Source organism: Desmodus rotundus, chromosome 1 (assembly GCF_022682495.2).
Source record: "Desmodus rotundus isolate HL8 chromosome 1, HLdesRot8A.1, whole genome shotgun sequence".
NCBI lineage: Eukaryota > Metazoa > Chordata > Mammalia > Chiroptera > Phyllostomidae > Desmodus > Desmodus rotundus.
Window position 1 is genome coordinate 143,898,880 of NC_071387.1, and position 15,699 is coordinate 143,914,578.

Consider the following 15,699-nt stretch of genomic DNA (forward strand, 5'->3'; position numbering starts at 1 on the left):
GGCACGTGGGGTTCAGTGGTAAATCACTCCCTTCTAGAATGCTGATTTGAACATCGTTGGTACTGAAGATGAGTGATCCTCAGCTGTTTTTCTTCCCCAGAGCACCTCAGGAACATAATAGAGTCCTGTTAGTAACAGTGAATCTTGGCTGTTGTGATTCTCCAGCGTGTTCATGATAGGAGAACAGCCAGGTGAAATGTAAGCTCTGGTACAGGGCAGTGGGAGGGTGCAAAGAGGTTGACAGATCCCCCAGGTAAGTCAGTTAAGCATACCTCTCAAAGGGGCATCACCCTCACCCTTCCTGAGAATTGCTTCTGTGGGTAAAGCAGGTTTATCTGGTATTAGGAGGCTTCAGCTGCCTCTGTAAATATGTTTTGACTGCATGGTTTCTCATGGTTACTCTTCTCATATACATAAGGGATCTCAATTATTTCAGAATGTTATTTCAACCATAAGTACTTCTCCTGATAAACAATTTATAAGGGAAACATTTTATAGATTTTCTGCTCCATTCCCTTCCTTTATTTTTCTGTTTTCCTATTGTCCTTCACTTTAGTTTTGGCAACTGTAGGTATTAATTTTATTTCTTAATGAATAGTTTGTAATGCAGTTGAAATAGACAGGACACTGGTGGGATAAAGGAATACTGCTAGACTTCCTGATGCGCTAAATAAGGGATGCTAGCTTGCTTCTACCACCTCTCATATGGCTACTATGACTCAGGGGGAGAAGCACTTGCCATCTAACTTCACTTCTATGTTCTTGCATTTAAAAAATTATATAGAGACCTGGCTGGTGTGGCTCAGTGGATTGAGTGCCACCCTGTGAAGCAAGGGTTCATTGGTTCGATTCCCAGTCAGAGCACATGCCTGGGTTGTGGGTCAGGTCCCCAGTACGGGGTGTGCGAGAAACAACCACACATTGATGTTTTTCTTACTCTCCCTTCCCCTCAAAAAATAAATAAATAAAATCCTTTAAAAATTATATAGAAAACCAAATATTTCAGAACATGAAGATATTCAGTAATGAATCAGTGAGTTATAGTATTGGTCAAATATCATCTTGATCGTAAAGTAAAATCGTAAATCTTGCAAAGGCTACAGATTTCCTAAGGTCTGTGACGTGATGGTCCAGAACATTAGCACTCACGGGAAAAGCCATGAAACAGTGAACACCGGCAGAGTCATGCTGTTGAGAAAACCTGAGGATTTTCAATTCTTCAACTGAGAAGTACTTGAATACCTGCGAACTGAGAGAGGACTTTGGGGAAAATGATGAAGTCCTTGACTTTTTTTGAACAAATATAGCTATGTTTAAAACCATCCTGTAAAAACAAATGTTACGTGAAGGATGCCATAATGTACTAGTAATAAAATGTTAGAAAAATCTGCCCAAAACCCCACCCACTTCATTCATTTTGTGTTCGCTCTAAATGTAACACTAGTTGCAAATATTGACTAAGTTTATTTTAATAGTTTTTATTTTCCTTTCTTTAGCTAAGTCCCAATCAAAACTTTCTTTTACCACTATTATAAAATTTCAGCCCCTATTTTAAGTGAATACACTTCAAATTATCTTGTTTTCCAGAACTGAGTTTCTTGGATAATAAGGGCGTCTTGTATATAAAGCATATGTGTGAATTATGTGATTCCATACGTATGGCCATACATTTTGGCCGATTTTGTGGTCTAAAATGAATGTCAGAATCTTAGTTGAAATCAATTATTGTTCAATTGCAAATGATTTATAAATTTTCTTACTCAGTGTGATTAGGCAGGGATCAACATATTAGTTGTATAGAGCTGATCTTTTAGGTCAATAAAATCATGTATATAGGTTATTTTCTGGGACATGGAAATAACTATTACAATTCTTTTAATGTCTTCTATTTGTATAACATTTTGTTCTTAGAAAGTAAATCATTATTAAATTACCCTTTTGTTGTGCAATATTTGTTGTGATGAAATTGCTTGTTCTCCAAAAGTTTCACCCGAATATTCTTTATAATTCTTTTCCACGAGCTGACTCTGACTGTCTGTGAGCTGGGATCTTACAAATAGCATTAAAGAACTGCAGATGAATTGAGTCCCCAGTAGTGAAGCAGCTGTCTTTGCAGGTACCTTGTGGTCTATAATCCTTCAGAGCAAGAACGAAACTCGATGGTCTCGCTCTGTGTGAGTTCCCCCACAGTACAAGTGTCCTCCGCTTCAGGAAAGCCTGTGGAAATCCAAATGAGTGCAGTTTGGGATACAACCAGTACTGTCTCGCAAACGGCCTACGAGGTATGTTTTTACCATAGATCTTAGAGGCATAATTTTAATAGTATAGCCAGGGCCCTGCCCGAGTCACTCAGGGGTGTCCAACCTGTGGCCCAATACAAAATCGTAAATTTACCTAAAATATGAGGAGTTTTCTGTGATTACGTGTCACAATGTATTTAATGTGTGGCCTAAGACAACTTTTTTTCTCCCAGTGTGGCGCAGAGACGCCCAAAGGTCGGACACCCCTCAAACCCATCTTCCTGGTACGCCAAGGTTGTGGGTTCTGTCCCCAGTCCGGGCACAACAAGAATCAGCCATGGAATGAATATAGATATAACTGGAACAACAAATCGATGTCTCTCTCTCTCTCTCTCTCTCTCTCTCTCGCAACACTTTCTCTCTCTAAATCAATTAAACCACAATTATTACTAATTTATATAAGTCTACACGGTTCATAGAGCAGTCAGGTTGTTGGGTGTGAGGTGGTCAAAGCTGTAAGTACCAGAGGACTTGCCTGGCTAGTTAAGCCACACTAAAGGAAAACAGATTCCGCCTTTCCCAGATTATGAATATATTTGTCAGTATGCACATTTTATGTTACTGTTAGTACATACTAGCATGTGTGTTGTATATCTTTGTAAGTATGTATATTACAGCTTTCTCCTGAAGTAATCAGGTAATCATTACTCATAAAATTTAGATTTTTTGTCTAATTCACTCTAATGAAATTGAGATAAATACCACCCTTCTACAACAACTTTGGGTACTGTTAACTTTTTACTGCAAAGGAGAGAGAATATATCACGAAAGAACTATTTCCTAAAATAAGTAAGTTGCTTCTTCTCCAAGATGTAATTATGGAAAATCTGGGCTCAAGTAATAGACACTTCGGGGGGAAATTTTCTTAAAATAAACGGTATTAAACTGAACCCCAGCATCATTATAAAGGTTGAAATTTTAGAGTCTGGAGTACAGTTTTTTAACTGTTACTTCTGAACACGCAGCCATATGCTGTGAACTCTAAAAGTGATTTCCTTCCATTTGTCAAAAGCCTTTGCTAGCTGCTCTAGTAAATTCATAACTTTAAGTAAAAATGAAAAGTGTAATACAAGTTTTGGTCAGATTTTACAGGGAACACCCCATCTAGAAAATGGAAAGTAGCTCCTCGAAGGCAGCGGGCTTGGCTGAGAAAGTCTGCGCGCCCTCAAAGCCTCCTTCAGCGTCTGCTGAGTCCCAGGCTTTGATGGCTGGTGCTGACTGAGCTAACGTGCTTAGTGTTCATATTATTACATTGGCCATTTTTAGTTTTAATGTACTGAAATGTAGTACGGTAAAAGGATTCCTAAGAATTAGGAAAAGTTGTTGTTCATAGTAAGCCCTTTTACGGAGAGAGTCCCCTCCCCTGGACATTTATTACGAGCACTGTGGGATGGTCACGTGATCTCACACATCAGTGTCTTTGAAAGTTCTACCAACGTGAAGTTACTAGGTTACCTGGGCAAAATGAGATGTTGATATTCTACCCGTGAGTATTATATTCTTTTTTAAAAGTATAGTTTGTTGTTTTCACTAGAAGTATAAATCTGTTTTCTTTCAGTAGAGTGCAGTTTTCTTTAACAAGTTCTCTTCTCTCTTTTAAAGATTTCTTTCCTAGTGCAGATGCCACCATTGGGACTAAAAGTGTATACACTTTTGGAATCAACAAGTTCAAATCCACATTTAGCTGAATATGTGCTATATAACGGTAACATAGAAAATAAAGGAATTTTCAACATAAAGAATATAAAAAGTGCTGAAGAAGATATAACTCTAGAGAACTCCTTTATTAAGCTTCGGTTTGGTCAATCTGGGCTTATGGAGGTATGTTCTGAATAGTTCTGAAATTCATAGAAGGCTTATTTTATTATAACATATGCAGATTACTAATGCAAAGGGGAACTAGTCTACGCAGATACTCTGGGAGAACAGGTGACTGAGCTCTAGGAACCTTCTTGTGGCTCCTCATGTGTGCTCTGTGGTTGGTGCTGCTTGTAAACTGTTTGCTACTGGTCCACAAGCTAAGTGTAAGAGCCGTGACTGTTTAGAAATGTTCATGGAAACTTTGAACACAATTTGATAGAGTAAATGTATGCTTACTTTATCTAATGCTAAAATATTTTAGTGTATATTTGATATAGTACTTTAAATTAAATTTTTCTAGGAATTCACTTTTATTGTGCTTTATAAAAATATGGGTTCATGCATATTGGAAGTAAAAAATAAGCCTGCTCCTTCACTACAGAAGATTTGAGAAGCACTGGTGTAGATGTCCAAGTTTGTGTATCTCTTTCTTGGTAAAGGGTGTTCTGACTTTTTGTTCCTGTTGTGAAGGTTTTAAATTCTAAGGGTACATATAAAATTTTGGTTTTCATTCAAGAATTGTGAATGTTAGCAACCATTAGCATTGTTCAATCTCCCTGGAGGTAATTTTTAAATCCACATGCATGTGGAACCAGGTGCAACACCGTTAATATCTTAATAGTGAGTTGCCTTTAAAATTTTTCTCCTTTAGGAAATGATAAGTAAAGATGACGGGAAACGTCATGAAGTAAAAGTACAGTTTTCGTGGTATGGAACCACGAGTAAAAAGGACAAAAGTGGCGCCTACCTCTTCTTGCCTGATGGGGAATCCAAGGTGAGTGCTGCTGAGCTGAGTTACTCTAGAAAATTGCCCACTGGGCCATTTTTCTTCATAACCTTCAGTATTTTAAAAAACAGAAACTCTTTCCCCACCCTTGACTGAAAGGGTAATATATGCAAATTTTGGCACATTTTAAAAATGCAGAAAAGTATGATGGAAACAATAAAATTTACCAACTATTCCATCAGTCCAAGAAAACCACTCCCAGCATTTCGATGTGTTACTGTCTTGTGTACATAATGTCCCCTCCCCCCCAGCTTAGGTTTTGCATTGCTGCAGTACATAATTTTCACTGTGACAGTGCTCACAATCTGATGCTATATTTTTTTAAGATAAGATTTTAGTGTACACTGTTGTGTTTAAAAAGTTTTAGCTATAAGATCTGAGGGTCTAATGTGTAACATGGTGACCATAGTTAATAGCTACCTTGTATAGTTGAAATTTGCTGAGAGTGGAGCTTAAATTTTCTCACACACAAAAAAGAAAAAGTGTCTGTGTATATGTAAAAAGAAAAAAAAAAGCATTTTCTATTGTTGTATATGTACGTTTTCTGCCAAAACATTACTCCTGTAACATTGTGATAAGCTTTCTCTGTAGCATTATTTCATGCAGTGCTAATTGTTTCCTGAGAATAACTTTTCTAGAATCATTTTGTGTTAGTGTTGACAGGACCAGGCCTGTTAAGGCTTTTGATACATTCTACTTTTCTCTCTGGAAAGACTGCTTGTTCACTCCCACCAGTGTTTTTTGAAAGTAGCTTTTGAATGTACCACTTCATGCACTGAAAATTAGCCATATTAAAAGCATACCTATAATAATAGCTGAAAAATATTTTATTGTTAACATATTTATGATTATTAGTGAGTTTAAACTTTTTTATGCTTTTATTTATCTTCATAATTCTTTTGTGAGATTTTATGTAAGTTCTTTGATTATTTTTCTATTGGTATGACTTAAAGATGTATAATTATTCTTTATATATGGTAAAATTAATCCTTTTTCCTATATATTGCAATATTTTCTTGGTGTGTTAATTTGTGAATTTTTTATTTTATTTTTCTGTTACAGTAGTTTCTCATTTTTGTGTAGTTAGTTCTGAATTTTTATCTTTAGAGTTTCCTCCTTTGCTTTTATACTTATACAGGCTTTCTCCACTTCAAGATAAGTTAAATATTCTCCATAATTTGTTGCCTAGGAACCTATCTCTTGAAAAAGTTACTTTTGTTCTATAATTTAGAAAAGCCTGCTAACTGAAATCAAATACAGATTTAAAGGATTGTCTAGGACACGCTAAGAGCCCTAGTTTTTTGTTTGTCTTTACAAAGGTAAACTGTAGCTTACAGTAGGCATCCCAGGAGGGGCAGTGGGTCTGTGTTTTCTCTCTCACAAGCTTTTGTCATTGAACAAGCATTTTGTTTTGACTGACTCTTGTCATAGTTAAAAAATAAATATATAAATGTGTATATCTATTTATATGTCTGCGTTATGGAATATTATACATGGACTATAGCAATTAATTTATTTACAGTTACTTTGTTAAGGTTTATTAAGCTTTAAATAGCTCTAATGTTGGAAAGATCATATGTTTGCAAAGAGAGAATAAGTGCAGATCCTTGAAGGGGCAGCTGGGTCTGTCGGAAAGAAGCCGGGGCCCAGAAACCACTGCCCCAGGTTGCGCCGCCTGCATTCCTTTCTAGCTACGTGTTAATTAGGTACAAGGACTTTGTAAATTGTAATGCAGTGTGTTAACATCAGAATATTTTTCTTTAGCCAAAGAGGTAAATTTGGAAGAAAATTATATGGAATCTGAAAATCTTATGCTACTTATGTAGTTCACATTGCAGGATTAGCTTTTTATGCAATTGTTGAATTTTCTAAGGTGTGTAATACTTAAAAGATAACTTTATAAATGCATTAAATTTGTCCCTATGTCACATAAGTTACACGTTTTAGTCCCATATTTACTTGAATCTAGATTCTAAATGAAACTAAATCAATGTTTCTTTTCAAGTTTATAAATTTGCTTTATATTCAACTAGCTCTTTTAAGTAAAAGGGCAGTATGTTTATAGAGTAGTTAACCTAACTGTGATTAAACTGTGTTTCTGAATCCTGCTTCCCGTTTGTTTAGATGACTCCCTGTGGTCATCCTTGCCACCTGCCCCAGCCCCTGAACATTAGGGGGCCATGGTTATGAACACTGGCCTGGGGAAATGTCACTGCTCTAGAACGATACTGCTCTTTCTAATAAATAACATATGGATGATGTATTTAGAGGGAGTTTGATCAAAAAGTTTTATAGCTGGGAGTAATGTGTGTAGATCTAGGCCAGTCAAGCTGTAACATTTTTATTTTCTATTTTTACTAATTTTTGTGTAGTGAAAAACCTTGTATTTAATTTTTTATAGCAAATACATGTTATACTTTGCAAGGTTTGGTTTTCACTTAAAATTGCAAATGTCAGGTGATATGTACTTGCCATTTTGGAAACTATTATAAACATTTCTTGGGAAAGTTAAAAGCCAACTGTTTTTCATAAACGTGTCATTTCCTCTTTAGCCTTATGTTTACACAGCCCAGCCCCTTGTCAGAGTGCAACGTGGAAGGTTTTATTCGGATGTGACTTGCTTTTTTGAACATGTTACCCACAGTGTCCGACTGTACAACATACAGGGTAAGAAACACAGAAATGCAATTGTAAAACATGTGTGCACTGGTTCTTGAATTCTTGCTTGTCCTGTGTTGTTTTTAATAAAATAGCAGTTGGATTTTGGAGGTGATATAATAATCTGTCCAAACTTGACATCATACTTATTGTAGGTTTAAAATATATTTACCCTTTGATAATCAAAAATGGTAAAACATTTAACTATTCCCCATATATATATACATGTTCTTTTTTCTATATATCATCTCTTTCCTACCATAATATTTGTCTTGATTATGAGCTCATTAAGTTAAAACTTTGTTTCTAAGATCTAAAAACAGTGTAGCTTATTTTTTTATATTTTATATAGTGGAAGTTATGTCAGATACGGCTTTCAATTAGTGGGTCACTGTTACACACATGCACGCACATACACACACAGTTAATTATGCAGAAGACATTATTATCTTAGCAACAAGGGTAAAGAAATAGAAAATGAGTTGATGTTATGGGTTGACTGTCTTTATTGAGTGTCAAATTCTGTTCACTTCAAACATTCTTTTTAAAAGACTAATAATGCAAACCTGACAAAATACCCTTATATTTCTTAAACTCTTTATTTAGTCATTTGACTCTTTCTCCAAAGTAACTTTTGCATAAATTAAGCTTAAGAAGAAAAAAAAGCCAAGAACAAAATCAAACAACACTTTCCAAATTCTGTGAACTGTGTAAGACTCATTTTCTTTAATTATAGAAAGACTAAGTAGTCAGTTAGGTGTAGCTATCAAAGAATTAGTATTGATTTTGAAACAAACTGAGTTAGGAGACCTGGGTTCCACCTGACTGCTGGTTTTGGTTTTGGTTTGATACTTAGCTCCTCCATTTGTGTGCTCTCTGGATGATGAAAAAAGAGGTGCAGTTTAAAGTCTCTTGTCTTAACATCGCTTAAGCTATTAAAAACCACTGTGTTTTTCTTTTCATTATGGTTTAGATACTTAAATTCAAATGATTTCTACAAATATTAAGTTAGAGGAAATCTTGTGCTTACCAGCTTTAAAAGCTCCAAAAGATCAGAGCAGTTTTAGAAATTTCTAATGAAACATAATGCTCTGCCTTATGTCAGGCTAAATAAGAAATCCATTTCACAGAGACCATAATTGAATGAATGCCCTTTTAGAACTGTTTTATGGTTTCTAAAAGATTATTTAGTTTGTAGCAAATAAAATTTTTCCAGAGGAAAAGATGGAAGAGGTGGGGGTTAATTTTCTTGTAGTGTAATCTTCTTTCATTAAATTGAAGCTTTAAATGTTACCAAATAGGCTACTTTAGCTTTTGTTGTTAATCTTGGGATTTGAAGATAGAATATGATACAAATAGAAGCCCCTGTATCCCCTTGTGTTATATTGATACTGTACATCACAAAAAGTATATGCCTTGCAGTGACATTGTGATCAGTAAGTGACATAAGTTGTGGTTTCATTTTTCTTCAGAGCTGTAATTATTAGACTTTGGTGCCCTAATTTTCTGACATCAGCAGCCACTTTGAAGAATTAGGTTGCTATGGGTTACCAATGTGTCATGTACATTTTCAGTGGCACAAAGTTTAGGTTCAGATCTGTTATAATTATGTACCTTCGGGGTTTATTTGCTTCCCCCACCCCAGGGCTGTGTTCTCCTATGTAGGTATGTGTTTGTGAGCAAGTGAGTCTGTATGTTTCACCCCTTAGGAGAAATATCTTAAATGCAGTACTTTTGCCTGTTTCCCGCCAACATATTGTAAGAGCACTATATGTAATGGACCTTGCTAAAAGAAAGCAAGTAGCCTGGAGGTAAATTGTAATGAACTGCCATCGAAAAGTATGGAAGAAAAGACCTTCCTTTAGCTGCAATGACATTTTCATTGCATGGGCATATTTAGCAAAGAGAGGTTGCTTAGTTTTTTTGAATTTATAACCAAAACAGATTAATAATATGACTCTTGACTTTTACAGAGTCAAAATGAACTTCATCTAAACAAACATATAAGAAAATCACATTGGAATTAGAGATCCAAATCCTTAATTTCACCTCTAAGCAAACTATAGACTTTGTTACTTAAACTACAGAAAACCTAGATGGCCTATTAGGTCTTCACAAAACAGTGTCACAAAGTTTCTCGGGTGCTTAACTCCCTGCTTCTAAATTCATCTTCTAAGGTCACTTGAATCTGGGATTCCTATCCCTGGAGTCTTCCCACTTGTAAACAAGGTCTCAGAGCTTCAGTGAAGTTGCTTTTCTTTCCATAAAAAGAGTCATGAGGATATTAAAATGGTTTGCAATCAATTGCTCATTTTTTTTCCCAGGACTACATTCCATATTTAGGGTAATTTAAGAGTAAAAAGCATTTAGTAAGTTATGGCTAGGCAGGCTTAGGTAATGAAGATGTTTTTGGAATATCATGCAATTGACTGCTAAGTGCGTTTTTTTTTTTTCCTGTAAATTGAAAGTTTTAAAAATTGAAATAAGCTGAATCTGATTATTCTCTACAGGCATGAAAGAGAACATTATTTTAAGGAACTATAAGCACTTTTTAGTTACCCAAATTCAGAACTCAGAGATTATCCTGGGGGCTGTTTGACAGCAGCTGCTGCATTGAAGGAATATCTTTTTTTTTAATTTATTTAAGTGTTTTGGTTTTTTTCCCATTACCATTTAGTCCCATTATACCTCCCACACCCTAGCAATCACCACACTGTTGTCCATGACCATGAGTCCTTTGTCCTTTGGCTCACTGCCTCCACCCCCTAACCGCCCCCCCCCCCCACTCCCAGTTGTCATCTGCTCTCCATCTATTGGTCTGTTTCTGTTTTGTTTGTTAGTTCATTTTGTTCATTAGATTCCACATATGAGTGAAATCGTATGGTATTTGTCTTTCTCTGGCTTATTTCACTTAGCATAATGTTCTCCAGGTCCATCCATACTGTGGCACAGGGTCAAATTTTCTTCTTTTTTATGGCAAAGTAGTATTCCATTTTGTAAATGTCCCATAGTTGTTTTATCCACTCATCTACTGATGGATATTTGGGCTGCTTCCATATCTTGGCGAGTGTAAATGACACTGCAGTGAACATAGGGGTGCTTAGTTCTTTCGAATGAGAGAGTGGTCATCAAGGGTTGGGGGAGTTGAGGAAGATTTTTGATAAGGAATTGAATTGTTGAGGTGCTAGGTCTTTTGATCAATAAGTAGTGATAGTTATTTATCCAGTACTTTATAAATAAAACAAAGTAGTCCATCATTATTTTCTAAAATTTGAGACGTGGAATGAAATTTGCTAAAATTTGTATTCATGAAAGCAGATGTTGAAATTTTCACTTGTGGAGAAATAATCAATGTCAATATTTACAGACTTGGAAATCAAGTACCTACCTCAGCGGATAAATTAGATCTTATAATGGATGATAAGTTGAGTGAGTCAACATGGAGAAAAAGGTCATCCAGTTGTAGGAATTATTACCATTTTTATTCTTGGTACTTTCAGATATGAGTACAATATTTTAAAAATGTAGTCATGATAATACTTGATTTTTAGAAATATCATCTTCATGTTGACCTACTTAATTTATCATTTTTATGAGAATTGTTCCAGTATATGTGCTGAACTAAGCATTAATAACCGTGTCAACTCCCAGTTAAGTTGGATAAGTTCACAAAAATGTCACAGAAGTAAATACATAGTGGGAAAGGTATTTTTATATTTTCCTGATTTAAATACAAAATTCTCTCAAAATTGGAGGGAAGATATTTAAACTTAGAACCTCTGTTTTTTTGCCAGCTATTTTTGTCCTGTTTCTGCTATAAAGTGATGAGGGCTCAGTCACCTTCTCTGCTCAGACACAGTCTGAAGAAAAGGGATTAGGACAACTATTGTGTAGATAGCGAGGTACCATGTTTGCCCAAGATCTTGCATTTTAAGGATACTTACTGAAGACCTTATTTTCAATCTTAGCTATTCTTTTGAGGATTTATTTTATATCTTATGTCAAATTCCAGTTGAACTTTTGTTTGAAGATTTAAACACCTCTCTTAGGGTTCTCATCACTTTTCATTTTCCTAGGTGAGTGTGGGCCACTTGCTATTACCCTATCTTTATCTAATGATTTGTTCTAATTACCCACTGAGTACCACTGAAAACAGTATTTGATTCTTGCTTGGGATGGAGTGAGGCTCTCTTACTCTTTCTCCCAAGCTGTTGCCTCTCACTGTTAATAACCATTTGAATGTAGTGATGGTGGAGTCCAATTAATTCGGCCTATTCCTTGGAAAAGTATACTTTGTATTTCAAAACTAGGTGTGAATAAGGGAATCTGGAAAGGTGAGAGGATTGGATCCACTGAGATCCTGCAGTTCTAATAAATCTGATACGATGGTGGAGAGAGTAGATCGTGCAAAGCAAATGACGCCCAGGATTCTCCCAGGGCCATCAGTTGCAGCTCAGAGCCATGACGTCAGGCTTTCCGTCTGTTTCTCAGAGTCACTTACACCCTCCTTGACGTTTCCTCCACCTCTTCTTGTCAACATAGGGCATGCGTCAGAGTTGTCCTCCAGTTTTCCTCTCCGCTCGCAGGAATACCCTGCCTGGTTTCCTTAAGACTGCTGCTAAGCCTCAGAGTCTAGAGGGCGATGCCCTTCCTTTTCTGTGTGCCCCTTCACGGTCCACCCAGTAGGAGGTGGCCCTGAAGAGACCAACATCATGCTGAGAGTGACTCTGAGATGCTGAGGCTGCTGCACTCCTGAAGCATGTTCCCTGTGACGCAGCCTTGCCTGACCCTGGCCCCGACCTCTTGCCTACTTTTAGTTTTTTCCCCTGCTTCCTTAGAAAACATTCTTATTTTAAAAATTCTTCATAATTATTTTATGTATGTAAATACATTATACACACACATACACACTCTTGACAGAAATTGCACACATTTCAGATATAAGGTGAAATTTCTCTGGAATCTGTGCCTGGCCTCTCTCCGCTGCTCAAGAGAGGTAACACAGATACCTGTCCTCTCCTGTGTTCTCTCTCTTTCCTCCTGTCTGTCTGTCGCACACACACACATTCACACACACGTAAAAATATAGTACTGTGGTTGTATCTGTTTTCAGCACAAAGCTTATCAGGCTCTACAGGCACTGCCTTAGTTTTTTCCATCAGATCTTCTTGGTCAGGACAGAGAGCTACCTCATTCTCTTCATTTCTTCCTGTGTCGGCTGACTTCTGCATGACGGGGGACAAATTAACTAACTCTGTTGAATAGTGATTCAGCACCTACGACACACCCAAAACATTGTTAAAAACTCGAATGCAAGATGGTATGTAAGACAGTTTGTGTCTGTGAGAAGCTAACAGGCTCTAGGGAGGAAAACAGAGTTGAGGAAAGACTTTTGGCTTCTTTATAGCTTTTGGGCTGTGGACTGACTCCATTCTTACTTCGCATTGCCTGTGTTAATAAGGATAAACAATCTACATTCTCCTCTAAGGCATACGCAGCAAGAGGGAGCTTATTTTTCTTTGTTGAAACCTGGGAAGAGCATCATCCCCCTGCTGCCCCCATAGACTACTTTTATGAAGTAGGTGCTATTTTCTTCCCAGGACTGAAGCCCTAGCCATTCATGCTCTGGTAGAAGTACTTTGGTAAAAATACCTTTTGCGGCTACATACCGCAAAGACCTAGCAGACCACTGGAATCACTGGGTCTGTACGCCTGCTTCCCAGGGAGCTCACCCCTCAGTCCTGCGAGCTTCTTTGGGAATGGCGTGGTATATACTCCTTCGGGGATTCTTGACACATAATAAGAGGACACCTTTCTCTCCCTCACAGATTTTTTTTTTTTAAAGAATAAATTCTTCGAGAACTCAGGGATATCTCTTTGCTTTTATTACCATTACAGGCTTGTTCATAAACGTATGTTAGGTTTGATCTTATTTTAAAAGTCTGTTCGGGCACAGAATTTAATTAATGTCTTGCTGCATTTTGAATGGATGTAGAGGCTCTTTTTAAGGGAGCTTTAAGTATTTATTGCCGCAACAGGATCTGAGCATAATACTGGGCTTGAGAAGATGATTTTCTCAATGGAAATAATTTATTGTTGCTGGAGGTAATGTGAAATTATTAATACTTTCTGAAGCATGTTTTCTGTAAATATTTTCCAGAGATACATGACTTGAAATTAATGATGCTCCCCTTTGTTAAGACTTTATTTCATTTGGTGTATTTTGTTGATCCCGGAGAGCCTATCCAGTCTAGAATGGGGAGTACACAAAGCAGTGCTGAAAACCCTACAGACGCTTCCAGCAGATTAGAGTTGACTTGTCAGCTTCTGTTTTCCCCAGTGCTGCTGTCATGCTCAGTGCTACATTTTGTGTTTGGAGCATTTTGGTTTATTTGTAGAAACTTGTCCATTAAAATTCAATATACAATTCATCTGGGTTTTTTTTTTAACAATATTCTGGTTAATCTGAGCATTCTGAAATGAAAATTTGCATTTAAAGTAATAGATTTCCTTATTCAAAGAAGATACCGTTATCCTGTCATCAGTGTATGTGATTTTTTTAACTTCCCAATAATAGTGGAGTTATATTTGGATCAGCTTTCTTGGCAGGTTCTTCTGGTAATTCTCAGAAGGAAATATGTGTTTATTTAACTGGCAGAGATTAGTGATCCAGATTATGTCCATAAAGCCGGAAAAAAAGGCACCCCTTTTCCCTGTCCATGCAGACCATAATCATAATAGCTTCCCGACCAGAGTAAGAAACTGGTTAGCTCTCGCTGAGGTTGTCGAGTTGGAAGAGCAACCTGTACCACAAAATAACTTCCGTGAGCATTTTGAAAATCCTTCAGCCTGTTTAGTATTGTCACCATGATATTACTTAAGCTTTATAATTTCCAGTGTCATTTTCACACAGATCTATAGTGTCTGGGCAAGCTGCACTTACATTCTTTTCCACAAATCTCACAGATTCAAACTTCCTTTCTTTCACTATTTCCTGTCACCTTCTATAAGCTCTGGGGATTTTTCCTGGATCCTAGAAAGTCTTCCTTACTCCCTTCTTCCCCTCCCCATTTTTTCTTACATAGCCCTCTGTCTAAAGAGTGCTGGTTCTCGGCACCGAGTGACAGATGGTGTGTGAAGAGTAGGGAGAAGTGGGTAATGGATAACAACTTCAGGGAAGTGTCCAGTAAGTGTCTTAAATCTCAAAAAACTTCAGCTGTATAAAATAAGTAGGTCCAGTCTTTCCTCTTTGGACCACTTTCTTAATTGCTCTCCTTCTTTGAAGACCCTGTAATATCTCTTACACATACTTAATCTGTACAGAGTATTGGGTTTCTGCGTAACTCCATCTCTGAAACAGACCCAAGGCTTCACTGAGGATCTGACAGTGCAGTTAGGGCAGCATGGTAGAAATTAGTAAACACTTTAGGCTTAATCAGGGAGAAGAAATGTCTGACACATCTGGGACTTCTTCAAGCTGTCCTCTGCTTCATACGGCAAAGGGCACAATGAATCACTGTATAACAAGGGGCCCTAAGAGATACCAAATTCAATTAAAATTGATTTAGTATCTGGGGAGCTCTCCAGATTATACTCCAAACTACTAATACGGTAATATTAGTTTCAGCCATAAATCATCTCATTGGCTCTCCTGTCTCTTTTTCTAGATGTAGATCATGGGCATTAGTACACTGTCTCTTGGACCAACAGTATAAATGTCACTGCTCATAATTTCCAGTGTGTAAGGACAGAATGATGAAGAAGTTGGCTCTGATGGCTCTGTTGGGGCATGCCGGTGCAGGCCAGGGGTGGACTGACCTGCAGTGGGGCTGACCTTTCCTCAGTTAATGTCCTCTTTCCCCTCTAGAATTCACTGGAGAATCATTTGCATGTTATATTTCATCTACATTTATCTCCACCAGCCTCTTCATCCTTCTGTTAAGTCGTTATGTCTTCTGAATAAATGTTATCTACCATCTGATATTAAAAAGAAAAGTGAATTGTGACACTATTTAGCATATGAGAGATGGTAGAGATAGAAGATAGAGAACAGGGCAATATATATAACTTTGGAGGGTGTTCTGGATAGTATAC

At 37.0% G+C, this 15,699-nt stretch overlaps 1 protein-coding gene across 2 annotated transcripts in view; it reads left to right on the top strand.

The window, feature by feature from the left end:
* Positions 1-15,699, top strand: part of MAN2A1 (mannosidase alpha class 2A member 1) — a 158,214-nt gene that overhangs the window by 115,728 nt on the left and 26,787 nt on the right. For both annotated transcript variants that reach the window (XM_024563305.3, XM_045197679.2), the window contains 4 exons: positions 2,117-2,282; positions 3,903-4,121; positions 4,813-4,935; positions 7,500-7,614. In XM_024563305.3, coding sequence (XP_024419073.1) covers positions 2,117-2,282; positions 3,903-4,121; positions 4,813-4,935; positions 7,500-7,614 — 623 coding nt within the window. The remainder of the gene's footprint in view (positions 1-2,116; positions 2,283-3,902; positions 4,122-4,812; positions 4,936-7,499; positions 7,615-15,699) is intronic.